The 18,507-nt window shown below is 53.5% G+C and overlaps 1 protein-coding gene across 9 annotated transcripts in view; it reads right to left on the reverse strand.

The window, feature by feature from the left end:
- Window positions 1–18,507, reverse strand: part of ZNF185 (zinc finger protein 185 with LIM domain) — a 75,816-nt gene that overhangs the window by 35,227 nt on the left and 22,082 nt on the right. For 7 of the 9 annotated variants that reach the window (XM_087426637.1, XM_087426640.1, XM_087426636.1 and 4 more), the window contains 4 exons: window positions 17,244–17,327; window positions 7,801–7,905; window positions 4,473–4,568; window positions 3,554–3,643 (listed from right to left, as the gene is read on the reverse strand). In XM_087426637.1, coding sequence (XP_087282763.1) covers window positions 3,554–3,643; window positions 4,473–4,568; window positions 7,801–7,905; window positions 17,244–17,327 — 375 coding nt within the window. Of the gene's footprint in view, window positions 1–3,553; window positions 3,644–4,472; window positions 4,569–6,718; window positions 6,818–7,800; window positions 7,906–17,243; window positions 17,328–18,507 lie in introns of all 9 variants that reach the window. The other 2 variants (XM_087426642.1, XM_087426639.1) reach the window with 2 other exon arrangements.

Genomic DNA, 18,507 nt, shown 5'->3' on the forward strand with positions numbered 1-18,507 from the left:
AGCTTTGCAAGTGTCCTTGAATAGTTCTGGTGGGAGGAGGTATTCCTCTGGGGCGGCTTTATTTAGCTTGAGATTTTTATAAAAGAAGAGTTTCATATTTATATAGTACTTTGTGCTAGGAAATGTCCTACACGCATGTATACCATTATTCTACAGGTAAGGAAAATGAAAGCACACAGGAGATGAGTAAGACACCCAAGGCCACACAGCAAGTGGCAGAGCTTAGATTTGAACCCAAGTCCATGCTCTTAATCACCATACTATATACCACCTCTTCCTGTACGTGTGATGAAGGAAGAAAAAGTTAAAAGTAAGGCAGGGTTCCTCAAGTTTGGGACACTTCGACTGCTCTGCAGGATCTCCCGGCCCAGCCCCCACACCCTTCTTCACCCAACTCTTAGGAACTAAGCCCCTCTCCACGGAGCCCCAGAACCCGGACAGGCAGGTCCACCCGGGGGTCCCTCGCGGTTGGAGGGCTCGGTGTCCACAGGCCCTGCCCTCGGGCAGCTCTGAAGACCAGTGTCCAGACACGACTGAGGCCAGGGTACCCTGCCCAACAGGCTCGGGCCTCAGGAGCCCCTTTCGGCTCCTTGCGAGCACCCAGCTCCCTTCCTCTCTCCCGCCTGCGTCTGGACTATGGCGATGGTCCGAACGCGGTCACGGGACCTGCTTCACCCCAAGGCCAGTGGGCCCAGCCCAGCAGGGGAAGGACAGCAGGAGCCCGGAGCGGCCAGAAATGAGCAGCCTGGCCCATTTGTGATCCTCGAACGCCATCTGGCGGCCGGCGCGGGCACGGCCGCAGGAGAAGAGGCGCTGAGGCCCCGCTCACGCGGATCAGCCATTTCGTTCTGTAAACGGTCGCATTTCCCGACACGCACTGCGACCCCAGCTCGCGGCTGCAGGAAATGGCGGCGCGCGCAGGCGCACACACGCCGGACGCAAGTGCGCACGAGCCCGGGGTACGCACACGCAGGCGCATACAGGCCGGTCTCACACCCGACTAGGCGCAAACGCGGCGAGGTGCGCGCGAGTTGGGGGTGCACTGGAGCAGGCGCACGCGCACGCGCACATGTTCTGCGCCAGATGCCCAGATCCCTGGAAGACAAATGGAATCTGTCCTACCCCTCTTTCTTCCCAATCCAGAGTCTCCTGGCTCCCCACGGAGATCGTGAAAGATCCAGCACAGGGTTTGTCAACCTCGCCCTTCATGCCATTTTGGACTGCATAACTCTGTGTTGGGGGCTTGTCCTGTGCAGTGTAGGACCTTGGGCAGCATCCCTGGTCTCCACCATTTGCCGGTAGCACCCTCCTCCCAGTTGTGACAATCAACAGTGTTTCCAGACATTGCCAAGTGACTCCTAGGGCGTGAGGAGATGGGAGAGATGCCCCTGGTTCAGAACCACTACCCTAGAACAATGGTTACCAACCTAGACTGGACATGAGAATAAACTGGGAGTTTAAAAAAAGACATTGATAGTGGAGGCTCACCCCAGAACAATTAAATATAAATCTCTGCGTGGGGCTCAAGAAGCTTTTTTTTTTTTTTAACACTTCTCCAGGTGATTCTCAAGTGCAGCCAGATGACAGTGAAACACTGTGATCAAGAAGGTTTGTATTGATTTTGCAATTTTTTTTTTTTTAGTGAGGAAGATTAGCCCTGAGCTAACATCTGTTGCCAATTCTCCTCTTTTTCCTGAGGAAGATTGGCCCTGAGCTAACATCTGAGCCCATCTTCCTCTATTTTTTTTTTTATATGTGGGACGCTGCCGCAGCACATAGATAAGCGGTGTGCACGTCTGCGCCCGGGATCCAAACCCGCAAACCCTGGGCTGCTAAAGCAGAACATGCGAACTTAACCACTACGCCACCCAGCCAGCCCCGATTTTGCAAACTTTTAAACATCTGAGGAAAGTAGTTCTAAGCCTGGGCTTTAGGGTTTGCCAGATCTGGGCTCTATTCCTAGCTCTTCTCCTCACAGGAGCCCTCCAGTTTCCTCTACTGTCAAATTGAATAATAAGCCAAATCGTTCCCCAGGTTTCAGGAATATTAGATGAGATCACGGAGACAGCATGCTTTACACGTTAACCAGCTGAGTTACTGGTTCTGGGTCTTGAGAATAGGCTCCAAAGGACAAATTTCATAAACTAGCTTTTTAAAGTTTTTCTTAGAACCTCTTGTGTCTGGACTCAGTTCTGCCACTTGTAAGCCCTTGGACAAGTCACTTAACCTTTCTATGCCTCAGTTTCCCCATCTTATCCATTTCACAGAGTTGCTGGGAAGATTGTAGAGCACCTAGCAGAGTGCACTATAGGTGTCAGTTGTTTTCACTCTGTTAAAATTGTCAGTACAATTTGAAACAAAAAAGTCCATTGCCCACCCCAACCTTCCGCAGCCCAGTTTAAGTGCATTTCACATTTCACAAATGTGAAAAAGTAGCTGCAATGTGGTGTGAAAATACAAAAATGCACTCACCTTTTAAACACCTCAATCAGACCATGTTCCTCTTTGGCTTAAAACTTGAAATAAGATTCAACGTCCTTATCATGGCTTACCAAGGCCCTCCTCCATCTCTGGTCCCCCTCACCAGCTAGGCTCCAACCATTCTATCCTTTGGAACATGCTAAGCGCATTCCCACCACAGGGCTTTTAGGTTTGCTGTTTCCTACCTGCAACCTTTTCCTCCTTGCTCTTCCTAGAGTTGGTTCCTTCTCCTTAGGGGAACTTGCCTGAGTCGCCCACCTCCACCCATCTAAGTAGTAGCCCTCCTCACTGCCATCACTCTCTATCTCAGAACCCTGCCTATTTCTTTCAGAGCACTGTTCTTTCCAGGAGGCACAGAGACCTGGGTCCCCGGCCTTTGTTCTTCACTGTAATTAGGTGAAAACCTCACAGGAGCGTGGGGAGGGCTGTATGAGACACTGAGTATAAGGCTGTGCACACAGTAGATGCCCCAAAGCTAAGTAGCTGTTGTGATCATTAACAATATGTCGTGTTAAAGGCCAATCAGTCCCTGCCTACGTTGACAAGCCTCCTGTTCCACCACTTCCCCACAAGGACCCTCAGGAAACACCAGGTTGTTTGGAGTCCTTTGTATATCCTATTGCTTTTGCTTGGAGGACTCCTATTCACCTTTCAAGATTCGGCTCAAAAGCCACCTGCCCCACAAAGCTGTCCTGGATACCCGCTTCCCCTGCCCTAGCAATGATGGGATGTTCCAGTCTGGGTGGGGCATTGCCCCCCATCAGCCACGTCTGATTTGTGTATTCCAGCCCGCAGCACAGGACAGGTGCCGTCCAAGTGGTTGCTGACTGAAAGAGAGGATGCCTTCCTGATTATGGAGGACTTCCTGGCTGGAGGCAACAAGGAGTAGTGGAAGGCTCCATGGCTCCAGAGGCAGAGGCCAGAGGGTTCAAAATGGGGCTTTGTCCCTTTCCATGTGCCTCAGGCCAGCTCACAGGCCTCGCTGGCCTCACCTTCCCAGCCAAAGGCTAATGCACACCTCAGCTGCCTCTCTCTACTGCAGAAGCTCAGCAGCTTCTGGCTGATGCCTTACCCCTTTGGGTCTGCTTTCATGTCCTCCAGGTCTGCTGGGCTGTCACTCTTCCTGTCAGCCAGGACAGCAGAGGCCAAAGTGGCACCAGAGCTGAGGGAGGAACCACACATGTCCACTGAGGCCTCAGACCTAAGGAGACTGGGGTCCTACACCTTCCCCCTCCCAGCTGCCTTCTCGCAGGAAAGGGAGACCTACGTCTGTCAGTAAAGTTTGGCCTCTCAGTCCTACCATTAGTGTGGCACAGATGCCACTGTGTGTGATAACATCTTGTGAGCCCTGGCTGTGTCCTTAGCACACTGAGCTCAAGACCAAGCACTGGCCCTGACCAGCTCAGGGTCCCTAGAGAAGTCTCCTGGTTTGGGGTTCTAATACCCTTGCTTGACCTCTACCTCCTGAGGCTCAGTGGGAGTCCAGAAAGATCATTCCTTACTACACGCTCCACACACTCACAGCAAAATGGCCCTCCCACTGCATCTTTGTGCCCCTGGAGACATGTGCCCTCCCCATCTGCCTCCACTTGCTCCCTGGGACTGAGCCCTCTAGTGCCAACTGGCTGTCCCTGGGATTCCTCCCCCTAGCTCCTGCTTGTTGGGCTGGGCTGCAGTGGCTACAAGAGAGGTTCACTGAGATCTCCTGGCAGGGTGTCTTCCCAAGCTCTGACTCCTGATGCCCTCCCCCCTGCCACCTCAGCTTGAGTCCTTGTGGATAGGTGCTGGGCTGTCTGGGTCCCCTGACTTATCACCTGTTCCCCCTCCCCCTCTTCCCCTCCCAGCCTTCCCTCTCCTGCAGTGATCAGCTGATGTGAAGGTGGCATGGAGCTGAGAAGTGCGAGGGGGATCCTGGGGCGCTGGAGCCAAGGCTGAACCCTGAATGCTGTCTGGTAATGGCATTGGTCACCCGGCAGTCACCCCACCCTTACCTGGTGGCTGCTGGTCCAGGCTTGCAAAGCTGAGAGTTGGCACCATGCACGTTCTGATCATCCGGGAGAGGGGTGAAGCCAGCAGCTGAGCATAGCCTGTGGAAGGAGGCGAAGCCTGGTCTGGGTTCAGGAACTTGTGTCTGTATGTCTACTCCTTCACAAGAGGATGGTTTCTGTCCCTGACGGATGCTTGGGGCACAATATTCACTTATATCCCATGGCTGCCCAACACTGGGTCAGTGTGGTCTAGTGTTTAAGTGAATGCTCCCTGGAGGCACATTGCCCAGATTCAAATCACGGCTTTGCTACCTCCCAGCTGTGTGACCTTGGGCACATCACCTGACCTCTTTGGGCCTCAGTTTGATCATCATTGAAATGGGGGTGATAATTGTGTCTGCCTCACAAGCTTCCTGAGAAGAGCAAATGAGTTAATAGATGCCAAATACTTTTAATAATAATGATGATGATGATGATGATGATGATGATGATGCTTGTGCCCTAGTACCTGCTAAAGTGTTCCTGTTATTATTACTGGGCCCTGTGGCCCTTTGCCATCCATCTGTATCCATCAACTTGACACCAGTTGAGTTGGTGCTCTCTTACCCAGCCTTCCCAGGGGGAGGCCATATTCTCCATTTATGCCAGTTGTACTTGTAACCATAATCGCTAAATTCAATTATTAAGCAAACTCATGAAAATGAATGGAAAGTGGTTGTTTTTTCCAAGAGAAACAACCTTTTCTATGGAAAAACAATATAGGCAAGTTTCTCAAAAATCATTATCAAAATAGGTATAGATAAGACAACGTAAAAGGCTGAGTTAAAAATCATAAAAGCTAGAAGATTCTTCAGATTATTTTGCAAGTTAATTTGAGGTTTGACTTCACTATAAGAAACTGAAAGTGGAAAGCAAAGACTTCATTTTATGAGAGTGCATAGGCAAGAAGGATGATCTGGATGAATATTCAAAGATGAAGCAGTCAAGAGCCAGACCCAATCACATTGGACCAGAAGTCTTCCACAACAGCCACCAGCGAATTGAGTCAAGCTGCACGACTGTGCTGGCCAGCACTCAGTGATGCAGCCTGCAGGTGTTGGGCTCTCGCACAGTCCTCCCCTCTAGTGGCCTGTCCTCACACCTGCTGAGGCACAGCGGTGAGAGGCTGGGGCCTGCTGTCCCCTTCCTGTATTGGCTTGTGCTCCTGGATTTGGAAGTTGGGACTCTGGGTCCAGGCATCAGCTGCAAAGTACTAAACTGAGTGAGGGCAAGGGGCCCCCCATAGGCTTGGGGAAGCAGGGGAAGCTGGGAGGGCCAGTCGGGAAAGCTGTCAGCAGGGGTTCCTCCTTGGGATTCCTTCCTTGGCCAGACTGCTGGAGGGCAGAGATGCTGGGTGGCAGCATGTGCTCACGGGTCTCTGCAGACCCTGGCTTTGCCATTCCTCTCTGGCCATCTGCTCGGAACCATGAGGACTCTAGCACAGCTTAGAGTGGAACTATCTGTGCCAACATCTGCATGCCTAGCCTTTGTCCCCAAGGATGACTCATGCTTGGTTTGGAACCACTTGGGGACAGGTGGGACCTTGCCACTCCCAAATCACCTGAAAAAGTGGCCCCTGACTCCACCCAGATCCAGGAACTCAGAGCCTAGCTGGACACACTTATCTCCTAGCTTGTCTCACTGGGTCTGCTACCTTTCCTCTCACTGAACCTCAAAGCAGAGCTGGCCGGGGAGGAGGGTGAGGCAGGAAAAGGAGGTTTTGGGGCTTCTGGAAGGGAATGGAGAAAGCAGGGAAGAAGGACTTCCTTCTAGCTTGTCTTCAGATTTCAGCCAAGAAGAAGAAGGCACCAATTCATCCATCATTCGGTCATTCACTTGTTAGTTTGTTCCTTCATTCATTCCCCACACTTTCATCCTACCTGCCTGCAGCCCACTTGGGCGAGGGCTGGGCCTCCAGCTGTGAGTGGCCCTTTATGCCAGCTCTGGAGGAGCTGAGAGCCAATGGCATAGGGTAAGAGAAGGAGCAAGATTGAAGCATAGGTAATTCCCACAAGTGGAAAGCCCAGGGACAAGGATGTGGTGGGGGCAGAAGTACTGGAGATGGCAGAAGCAGTAGACAGGACTACAGGCAATGACCAGTGCTCTGCCCCCAGCAGCCCAAACAGTTTTGGCAGCTTGACCCTGGGCTGTCACCAGGGACATGAGAGAATCAACACCTTGGGGCCACCTGCCTCCCGCAAGCAGCTCACCCTCCTCTCCCAGAGCTGATATGTGCTCCAACCAAGCATTCAGGTGGGGAGCCCGAGGCTCCAGATCCCACATTTCCATCACTTGACTGTGAACTTGACCTGTTATGGGAAAAGAAGCATTTTCTGACTCTGATTGGGTTTTGATCTAATCTAACTTAGATGTCCTAAGAGCAGCCCTCAAGGACCAGAAGCCCAGGCCCTCAGCTGCCACCGAGCACTCCTCCGATTGGAGCCAAGCCAACATCAGCAAGTATTTTTGCTTTTCTTCCAAACCTGATGGGCTGGACTCAAGAGTGGAGCTAAGAAACAGAGCAAGGTGGCAACTCGGGAGGAGGTTGGCATGATGGGGGGCCAATGGCCAACAGAACAAGGGGCAAGGCATTTGGGGCCACTAATAAACCACAGAGCCCAGGGCAAGACAAGGCTTCCCCAGCCATCCTGGAGCCCTCTCCCTCATTCCCAGGGCTGAGTGCCAACTGGGGGTTGGGGCTCCACACTGAGAAGACAGTGGCAGGCAGACAAGGCTGTGAGCTCTTATCCATTACTGGCTGCCGGCTTCCCATTGAGGAAATGCCCAACTCTCAGCCACGGCTCACCACACCCTGGTGGCTGGGCACAACCATCCCATCTGGACTTATAATCCCCCACTATGGCTCCACCTCCTATCCTTGTGTCCCCTCCATGTTTCCCTTTGTACTCGGGTCATCCTGGAAGTCCCTGCTAGATGCTCTCCTGGGGCCCATGCATCCTTTGGTTGCTGACTTCCCCAAACTGCCAGCTTGGCAGCCTTGCCTGCCCTGGCCATGGGCAGAGCTGATTTCAATGGAGTAAAACCACAGTGAGGCTGGGCCAAGAGTTTTGTCCTCCTCTGCAACTGGCTCCCTGAGGGATATTGGCAGGAGCCTGTCCCTCTCCAGGCCTCATGCAGTCCTTCATTCATTCTTTCAACAGATATTCATTGAGGACGTGCACTGCCACAGGCACTGGGGACACAGCAGGGAATGGGACAGTCCTGGTCCCAGCTTTATCCATTGACCTTGGATCAGGGGCCACATGGCCACCATTTCCCTGCACTGAGTTACCTTTCAGGGTCTGGTTCAGGGCTCTTAAAGGCCTCCTCACCAGCCAAGTCTCTGTCGGGCTCTCTGGGGCTGAGGACCTCCTTATCTTTGGAGCCCGGGGAAGACCTATGGAGGAAAGAAACATAAGTTAATCACCCAGCAGCCACACACACTCAGGTGGGGGCACTTACCTCATCCCCAAATGCCAGATGTCTCCAAGGAGTTTAAAATCTGATATTGCAGGATTGGCCAGTTCTCAAAATCTCATGACTAATAGCTACTAACTAATTAGTATTAGCTAATGCTACTAATGGCTAATAACACTACTGTTGATTGAGGGTCAGACCCCATTCTCATGACTCTGCATGCATTAACTCTCCACATCAACCCCAGGACATGGGCACTGTTATTATCTATGCCCACTTTCCAGATGAGCAAACTGAGGCACAGAGAGCCCGAGTGACTTGCCCCAAGTTCCAGAGGTAACAAGGGGAAGAGCTGGGATTTGAACTCAAGCATTCTGGTTTCAGAGTTCTGGAATGTAATCCTCCGTGGCGTAAGACTGATCCTAATTTCCTAATTCAACCTCCCTCGGTTCTCTTAGGTCATCAGGGAGCCCCATGGTGTCAAACCCAATGGAGACACTCCCATGATTATTACCATTCAAGACCACTGACCCAGTGGGCCACTCCCGCATTCTCTCCCCGGTCCGTCCATCAAGACTCTGTGACACCACCTCCTATCTCCCTTGCCACACCTTCCCAGTCTCCTTCGCCTTTTTCTCCGCTTCTGCCTTTTAAATGTCAGTGTTCCCAGTGTTCTTCTCCATCTGCATGCTCCACCACCTTGGCCACCTCCTCTGCTTCCATGGCATCAACTGCCACACTCGAGCCAACGACCTCTGCTTGTTCCCACCTCTCCTCTGTGCTCCTGACCCATACCCCCATTGCCTCCTGGACTGGCCCTCAGGCAGCTCACACTCAACATGGCCAGAACTGACCACCCTCCCCCAGCTGCCCTCAGGGGGATGACCAGGCAGCTGACACCACTACACTGGGGTCTGTGCCCAGCTTGCCAGCCCCTCTCTCCTCAATTCCCTCAACATTGTACCCCATGTAAACATCAACATTGAGCCCCATTATTTCAGCTCTCATCTGTCTGCATATAACATGGAAATCTCTTGAGCCCTGACATCTCTCCCAAACCTCAACCACAAAACCTTTAAATGCCTCCTGGTAATTTGCACTTGGATGCCTACAAATAAACTCATCATATATTCATGTGAAAAATACTAAGTATTTATATCACCCTTCCCTGCCCCCTCCCTCCGGTCCTCACTAGTGTAGTGAGTTAGGGAACAAAAGGTGCAGAGTGGGAGTCAGGTAGCCTGGGTAGGAGTCCTGGATCTGCCTGCTCTTGGCTGTGCAATTTTAAGCAAGTTACTTAACCATTCAGGGTCTCAGTTTCCTCATCTGCAGAAGGGACCTTGTGGGTTTTGGAAGCAGGGGGACACAGCAGGGACCTTCCTCGGAGGCAGCCTGGCTTCCTCCAGCATCTCTCAGGTCACTTTGCCCCCGTTTCTCAGAGACTAGTCACCTTAAGGAAACCAACAAAGTAGCTTCCAATGTTGCCTTATTAAAGACACCGTCACACTGTATGATTCTCGATCATTCCAGCAACAAATGCTCCTGCACTCCTGTTCTGGGATAGGCCCTGTGCTGGAGCCCAAAAGGAATGTAGGGAACAGCTTAGCCACAGCCCCTGCCCTGCAGGCGCTCAGAGTTCTTGGGGCAGAGCAATCTATGAGTGGACAACTGTGACTCTGTGTGGATGATTCGCTGGTGGAGGTATGAACACAGCACTGTGTGAGCTCAGCCAGGAAAACCCCTCACAGATGGCTGCCTCAGAAAGAAATGCAGGAGAGAGAGGTGCCCCAGAGGGGATATATCTGAGGTGGGACTGAAAAATGCAGAAGGGAAAGGGCATCCCAGGCAGAGCCTACAGCCTGCACAGACGAATGGTACTGGGGGACAGATGGAGGCCCGGGAGGTTGGAGTGGAGGATCCAGGGAGGGAGGGTATATGAGGGGATCCCCGTGGGGAAGGGCTTTGCCAGGCAAGATGGCAAGTTCAGGCTGCAAAGCCTGAATGGGAGGGAGGGGGGGTCATTGCAGGGTTTTCCCCAGGGGGCTGGCATGACTACTTCTGCCGTTTAGAAATGTCACCCAGGTAGAGATGTGGAGGAGGGTTTGGGGACGGGGCAATAGGAGAAGGTTGCAGATAGCTGGGCGAGTGATGGTGGAGGTCCAGACCCGGGTGTGGTGTGGGGCGGGCAGTAGCAACAGAAATATCTCTAAAATACAATGGAAGGCTCAGTGCCTGACTAGGGCAGAGGTATAGAGAGGGAAGAGCCGAGGAGCAGAGTAAAGGAACCTAGAGATCCATCAGGACTCATCTTGGATGTAACTTCTTCCAGGAAGCCTTCCCAACCGTCCCAACCCCATGCTAGTGAGAGGCCCCTGCTCAGAGCTCCCACTGCCCCAAGGATTATCTTGGGCACACACTCTGGCTTCCCTCCCCCCACTATGGGCTTCACGAGGCAGGGTCCCAGTCTGGCTGCTTCACCGCTGCCTTGCAGGCCCTGGCACAGATGTCAGGTGTGCAGCAGGGGCTCAGTAAATGTTAGTTGAGTGAATAGCTAAATAAGCAGGAGATGGAGTGCTGCAGAAAAGCAGGGAGGCATTCCTCCCTCAGCCTGCCCTGCACAGATCTCCCTTTGCCCCAACCCCAGCTTCCCTGGGGCTCAGCTCCCAGACCCCCGAATCCTGCCTGCCTGTTACCTGGCTGTCTGCCCCCTACCTCAGGGCAGGGATTGGGCCTGCCGTGCTCCCTGCTGGTCACGGCCCCCCTGTCCCTCGCCCTACACGGCATCAGGACGATGGCACCGTGAGCTGTCGAGGCTGACCCAGTGACCTCACTCAGTTCCTGGTGGCCCTCTCACACAAGCAGGGCAACTGCCCCAGTAGCCTCAGGGGCCTCTGCAGACCCTGTGTCCCCACCCAGAACGGCTGTCTGGTCCCATCTTCAGAGCTCGGCTGGGCTGAACCATCACTTCCCAGGTGGTTCCTGGCACACTGCACTGTCAGCATCTCAGTCCTGGCCTCACTCGTGTCTGCATCTGCCTCCCTCACCAGGCAGACAGTCAGCAACTCCGGCCAGGGAGTTGTCACCACTGGGTCCTCAGGGCTGGGTCTGGCCTCACATGGATCAAGCGCTCGCTCCCCAAGAGTCGTAGAGTGAAAGAATAAGATAAGAGCAGAGAAACCAGGTCAACCATGTCTCCCACCCACCAGCTCCCAGCCTCATCATTTGCATCCCAGCCCTGCTGACCCGGCCTCTAGAATGGTGTGGAAGGAGCCCAGACAGCAGCAGGGCCCCCATACCTCATTTCTTCCAAGTCTGGGGCCACGAGGAAGAGTCCCCCCATAAAGCGTCATGATCTGCAGGCCAACAATCTCCTTGCCTCTTGTGCTGCAGCCAAAGGAGAGAGCCGGAGAGCTGCTGGAAAGGAAAGCCTCCCCCTTCCCCACCTGTGGGGATGGTCCAAGGGTGTTCTCCCTCAGGAGCTCCCTGGCTAGTGCAGCAGGACACTCACACCATTGCTTGGTTTTGTTTTTTGTTTTTTTTTTTTTTGCTTTTGTCTCCTCTTGGGCCTTGAGCCTTCTTTGTGCTGCAGTTGAGCTTGAGCCACTGACCTCCAGGCCTCAGAGGAAGGGGAATGAAGGACCCCTTAGCTAATCTCCCACCCTCAAGCCCAGCCCCCTTCAGGCACAGCGAGGGGCCTTCTGGGTGGAAATGGGACTGCCCAGCCCCGACACACTGTCTGTAGCTGTCGCCAACCACTTGCAGAGGCGAGCCCTGCCTGTGGTCCCACTGCAGTGTCCAAAGTGGCTATTTGTGAGGCCAGTGGGAATTCTGAGTTCGTAGGCTCATGGGGACTGATGATGAACAAGAAGCCAAGAAACCTACAGACCAAATTTGGAGTTGAGAGCCAGTGGTAGGAGGATGTTGGAGAATCTGGGGGTGAGGGCATGTGACCAGGTGCCCGTGAACTGGAGCCCATGGAGGATCAGACATTCTCAGTGCTCAGAGGGCCTCTTTGAGGGTTCCTGTGCTCAAAGCCTGGCCCGAAGGTGACCACACACATCTCGCCAAGTCCGATATATTTTTTGGCCCCACTGCAGGGCCTGACACCCAGCAGGTTCAGGCTGTGGTGATGGCCAGGGCTGGAGAGAATCTAGAGCTCACTGGCTTTATGGGGGTACCCTTCATCCCAAACCAGACCTCCCCAGGCCAATAGAGTGAGGCCTAAGCCATCTTTCAAGACCCAGCCCAGATCACAATACAGCCACTCCTTCCTTCAGTTGCCCCTGGGCACTGAGCTGGGCCCTGGGGTAGAGATCAGGGTGGGCCCCAGGCCTGCCCTAGTGAATCTCCCAGCCCAGTGAGGGGCAGGATGGGGGCAGAGTGGCACGGGTGCTGACTCTACAAAGCTGTAGGACCATACACTAATCCTGTCCCAAGGGTACCCAAGCAGCTTTGTGGAGGTGTAGCCCAGGCCAGGCCAGCTGGAGGGAGAGCGGGGAGGAGGTGGAGGCTGGCAGGGGTCTTAAATGCAGAGACCAGATCTGGTGTGGCAAAGGGAAGGGGCTTGAAGCGGAGGGTGAGGGGCTTGACATGATCAGACTAGCACTGTAAAGAGGCCACTCCAGGGTCCCAGGAGGAAGAGAGATTGGAGGGGCCAGGGTGAAGGTGGGAGGTGGGTAGTCCCTGCTTTGATTGAGCCCAGGTGGCCTTGCTGCTCTCAGTCACCTTGGGGTTGACCCTGGCTTCTGACTCCAATGTAGACCAGGAGCCCGTGGAAGGCCAGGTCAGTGGGCTGCTCATCTCGGTCTCTCCTGGGACCTGGCTGAGACCTGATGCACTAGAGATGACCAGAGGGAAATGGAAGGGCTGCCAGGGACTGGGCCTCTCCCCACATGAAAGCAGCTCTGCTCTCCACCTGACTGCTCCCGTGATAACGATGATGACAGGATAAGGCCCCTGGCCGCTGGCCCTACTCTGCCCCATCTAAAGCACTTGGGGATATCACAGGCAAGTAAAACATACTTTCTCACTGGCGTTTCTTGTTACATCAGAGGAAAAAGGAACAATCGTTGCCCCAGCCTGCCCAAACTCACGCCTCTCTCTCAATGCCTTCCTCCTCCTTGTCATCCCCCTGAGCAATTCCTTCTTAAAGACCTAGCTCAAATGGAACCTCATCCAGGGGGCTGTTGTGGATTGCATTGTGTCCCCCAAAAGATATGTTGAAGCCCTAACCTCCTGTACCTGTGAATGTGGCTTTATTTGGAAATAGGGTCATTGCAGATGTGATTAGTTAAGATGAGGTCGTACTGAAGTAGGGTGGGTCCTGATCCAAAATGGCTGGCATCCTTATAAAAAGGGGACATTTGGACACAGACACACAGAGGGAAGACAGCTATGTGAAGACAGAGGCAGAGATTAGAGTGATAGATCTACAAGCTAAGAAATGCCAAGGATTGCTGGAATTACCAGAAGCTAAGATGAACGCCTGGAACAGATCCCCCCAGAGCCTTAGGAGGGAGCGCACAGCCCTACTGACACCTTGATTTAGGACTTCTGGCCTCCAGAACTGTGAGATGATACATTTCTGTTGTTTAATCCACCCAGTTTCTGGTACCTTGTTATGGCCACCCCAGCAAATTCATACAGGGGCCTTCCAGCTTCTCCCCCTCTGCAGCCCCCCACCAGCCCTGCCACCTCTCCAGACCCCCAATCACAGATAGTTCTAGTCCAATCTGAAGTTCTCAGCTAAGCTGAGAGCTTCTAGAGTCCAGGAACACTCATCCAGTGTGGCCCCAGCTGCCTGTGGGAACGCCAGTGACAGTGGCCTCTGCCAAAGAGTGTACGACTCATCCCGCTAAACCAAGGAGAGTGGCAGGGGAGGGAGGAGGGATACCTTCTTCTCTTGTGCCCACAGCCACGTGTCCCTCAGAGGCCAGCAGGTGGCAATATTGGTCTCTTTCTTCACGTGAAGAGGGCCCTGCAAATCAGCAAGCCTGTAGTGGGGAACACTGGATGATACCAGCACCCAGGCACTGCGTGAAGGACTTTATATGCATTATCCCATTTAGTATTTGGGACAGCCTCAGGAGGTAGGTATCACTACTCCCTATTTTACACATGAGGACCCTGAGGCACCGAGAGGTGAAGTGACTTGCTCAAGGTCACACAGCCAGTATAGGGCAATGCCAGGGTTCTGCCTTGTGCCAGAAGGTGTGCTTTTACTCACTGCTCTCCAGCTACTCTGCCAGGCAGCATGCTGGGCACAGCCTACAGGCCTTGCCCTGGTCGGGTGAGGCAGAGAGGCAAGGAAGCTTGACCAGTTCTGGGATGGAGGCAGCAGCCAGGCCTGGGGGCCCTCAAGCAGGCAAGCTTCTCTGGTAGAGGGTATCCCAGTGAGCTCAGTTTTAAAGGTGGGCAGGAGTTGTCCCACAACAAGAGGGGAAACATGAGATGAACCCAAGAAACCAGGCCCCAGGGTACATGGAGGGAGAGTCCCTCCCACTGGTGAGCAGTGTCGGGTTGGGGTTGACGGTGGAGACAAGTAGCTCAGATGTGGACGCTTGCAGCTGAGGGGCCTCTGGGACACCCAGGCAGGTCTGGAGTCTGGAGCAGGATTGGAGTTCCAGTGGAAGGAAGGAGGAACCTGCTGAAGAGCCCTGAGGACACAGCCTGTGTGCATCCTTGTGCGGCACTCTTTCTGGCCCACAATTTCAGCCCTCCCTGAAGTCCCTACAGAGTTTAGCACCTAAGACAGGGTTGCCCCTCCTGGTTGGCCTGCTGCATGAGGCAAGGAGCTGACCTTCAGGCTTGAGCCAAGGGGGACGGGGCAGGGGCAGGCTTGGGAAGGGGGCAGCTCCGGCAGGGCAAAGCCTGGGGACAAGGCTGTGATATTCTCCTGTTCCACTCCGCCATAAACCAGCTTTTTCTGAGGTGCTGCGTGACCCAGGGTTTGGTTGAGTCACCCCCCCCCCCACCATGGGGCTGGGCTCCTTCAAGGGCACAGCCAGACCTGGATTTCTCAGAGAGCCAGGCAGACAGGAACTGGGCATGGGGAACTGATGGTGGCTGCCTGACCCAGTGAGGAAGGCTGCCCAGGACCAGCCAGCAGCTCACCTGGAAGCTGCCTGGTGAGTTCCAGCTATTTTGGGACTGCAGAATCTGAGAGAAGCAGCACTGTGAGAAGCATCCTGCTGAGCCTCCCTGACAGCACCTACCGCACACTTCTGATGAGGGCACTCCTTCCTTCCCACTGCAGGTGCCCCATTGTGAGACATCTCTGGTATCTGGAACATTTCATAATCTGGTCCCAGTTCTGTTTCCTGGGGCCTCACAGGCAAGTCTGATCTCGGACCTCTGGCCTCCAGAACTGTGAGACAATACATTTCTGTTGCTTGAGCCACCAGTTTGGAGTACTTGTTACGGCAGCCGGAGCAGACTAAGACAGCCACCTTGTTATGACAGCCACATGATGAGTATAAAATATCCCCCCAAATTTTCTGGAATAAATGTTAAAATCCCTCTCATTGCACAACCTAATTCTCCTCCTATGTCCTCTTTTAAAAAGCATCTGAAACTATTCATTCCTTTTTTTTTAAAAGGGAAATAAGGAGAAATCAGAGATGTATACTGTTTTGGGCTGAATTATGTCCCCTCCAAAATTCATGTTGAAGCCCCAACCCCCAGGACCTCAGAACATTCGGAAATAGGGTTGTTGCAGATGTAACTAGTTAAATGAGGTCATAATGGAGTATAGTGGGGCCCTAATCTAATCTGACTGGTGTCCTTATAAGAAGAGGAGATGAGGACACAGACACGCACAGAGGGAAGACCGTGTGAGGACACAGGGAGAAGATGGCCATCTACAAGCCAAGGAGAGAGGCCTCAGAAGAAGTCAACCCTGCTCACACCTTGATCTCAGACTTCTAGCCTCCAGAACTGGGAGAAAATACACTTCTGTTGTTTAAGCCATCCAGTCTGTGGTCACTTGTTATGGCAGCCCCCATATCCCAGCAATCACTGAGTCCCATCATTGCTGCTTTGTGAAGGGCTCTCAAATCTTTCCATTTGTTCAAAATTTCTTACAGACAAAAGTTCAGACAAACAAGGAGGATCAAGGGAGGGAGGGAGTGAAGAGGAGGGGCATCCCAGGCAGAGAGGCCTCGGCCACCTCCTCCCCAGCCCAGCAGTCCTGCTGCTCTGGCCATGGCCTGGGTCTGGCCTTGCACTCCTGGCTCCCTCTGGGCAGAGAAGTTCTGCAGCCTCGCTCTTCTCCACCAGTCTGTGCTGCAGCAGGCAGTCCTGTCTCCCTCCCGGCATGGAGGAGGTGGCCCTGAGGACCATGGTCACATACAAATGGTTGTGGGGCTTGAGTTGGGGAGGGGAGTAGGGGGCTTGAAGTGACATTACAAGAGCCAGAACAGCCCCAGAGCCCCTGAAAGTGACCTGTAGGGTCAGGTGCTCTGCCCCTCTGTCCTTGAGGTCTTCCAAGAGTGTCAGAGGCACAGCTCTTAGCAGATCTGGATTAGGCAAAGCTCCCAATCCAGGCAGGTGCTTTAAACAGTGACAACAGGGTGGTGACGCTCTCGGCAGGACTTAGCACAATTCAGCACAAAGTACAAGGAGGTATTGATTGTTCTTCATCCGCAGACAAGAGAGCACCATTATCTGCCCAGACACTCAGGGCTCAGAAATCAGGGCAATTCAGGGCCCCATCCAGAGTGAGATCACCAGCACTCAGCCTGCCCCTCCCCTGTCACTCTACTGCCAGACTCTCCCACCTGACCGGCTTATAGGCCAGAGCCAGTTGTCGGCACCCACCTGGGCTCCCAGCTCCCAGGCTAGGTAGACTCGGTGTGCGCTCAATCTACATGCCCAAGACACTTTGGCTCTGCCTCCATCCACACTGGCAAAGAAGACAGCTGTGAGCAGCGCTGGGGACTGTGAGTCCCCGTCCCTGGCAGGAGGCAGAGCACAGCATTGGCAGGTTGAATCCGGCCAACTTACGGGAGAACTGTGAACAGGCCTAAGAATGGCAGGGCTGGTGTCCCGGCAGTAGGCCATCTCCAACCCCACAGTTGGTACTTTTTCTCAGGATGCTGTGGCCACCACTGGGCTCAGTGGTCAAGGGTTAAAGTGACACAGATAAACACTAAACAGACAAGAGCGACCCGCTCTTTCCCTGGAGGCCAGGTTATTTTTCTCCTTGTAGCCCTAGGACATCCAGCCAGACAGGCCCTTACTGATTTCTGTGCCCCATTCTGTCACTGGGCACATGGAGACACTGACCCTGAGGCCATGCACAGATGAGTGACTGATTACCTGCTCGATCCAGGAGTAGATCTTGCCAGAGCAGGTGGGTCTTGGCTCTTCTCAGAAGGCCCATCCTCATCCAGAACCTCAACCCTTTGGGCAAGAAGAGAAACAGATGACTGTCCCGGGGTGCTCACGGCCTGCTCAGCTGCCCTGGAGCTTGCTCCCCCTGAAGGACATGCTTTCTTTCAGTGGAGTCTATGGCCATGAGGTAGCCCAGGCTGGGGGCCCAGCAACTCCAGCTTGGGATAAGGACAGCATACTGGATTGAATAGGGTCCTCCCAAAATTCATGTGCCCCTGGAACCTGGAAATGGGACGTTATTTGAAAATAGGGTCTTTGCAGATGTGATTAGTTAAGATGAAGTTGTACTGGAGTAGGGTGGGCCCTAAATCCAATGACCAGTGTCATTATAAGAAAAGGGAAATTTGGACACAGACACATAGATAAAAGAAAGGTCATGTGACGGTAGAAGCAGAGATGGAGTGATGCGTCTACAAGCTAAGGAACGCAAGGACTGCCAGCCACCACCCGAGGCTGGGAGAGAGGTCTGGGACAGCTTCTCCCTCAGAGGCCTCAGAAGGAACTAACCCTGCCCACACCTTGACCTTGGACTTCTGGCCTCCAGAATTGGGAGACAATACGTTTCTGGGGTTTATGCCATGCAGTTTGCAGTACTTTGTTATAGCAGCCCCAGGAACCTAATATAGCCAGTAAGAGCACACCATTATCTGTCACTTCCTTCATGCTGCCCCCACCCTCTGCTGGCTGTATTCCAGTCAGCCTTTCTGATCTTCCCACCTCTGGGCCTTTGCACCAGCTGGGCCCTCTGCCTGGAACACTAAGCATGCTAGCTCCATCCTGTTTTTCAGTCCTCATCTCGCTATGCCACATCATGAATGCCTTCTCTGTCTATCCAACAGAATACCCCTAAATCCAACTTTTTAGAAGTTTCTTTCCTGTCCTCCCCAAATGTTCTCCTCTCCCAGAAGATGTCCTGTCTCAACTAATGGTGACACCCCTCCCTCACTCAGCTAGAATGTCCTAATGTCCTGATCATTCCCTGTTGAACCCTGTTCACCCTTTAGGGCCCATCTCCAATGTCATGGTTACTTCCAAGGGCCTGGCCAGGCAGGGGCTCCCAATGACAAGCGTCTGGGCCCCAGCCCAGTGATCCTTCCTGCCAAGGCATTGTCCAGCCCATCCCCAGTAGGGTGGGAGGGAGGGCAAGGAAACAACTCCTTTGTACCCCGGTAGCTACTTTTGCTTCAAA

This window comes from Ceratotherium simum, chromosome X (genome assembly GCF_057802395.1).
Source record: "Ceratotherium simum simum isolate JZ-2026a chromosome X, ASM5780239v1, whole genome shotgun sequence".
Taxonomy (NCBI): Eukaryota; Metazoa; Chordata; class Mammalia; order Perissodactyla; family Rhinocerotidae; genus Ceratotherium; species Ceratotherium simum.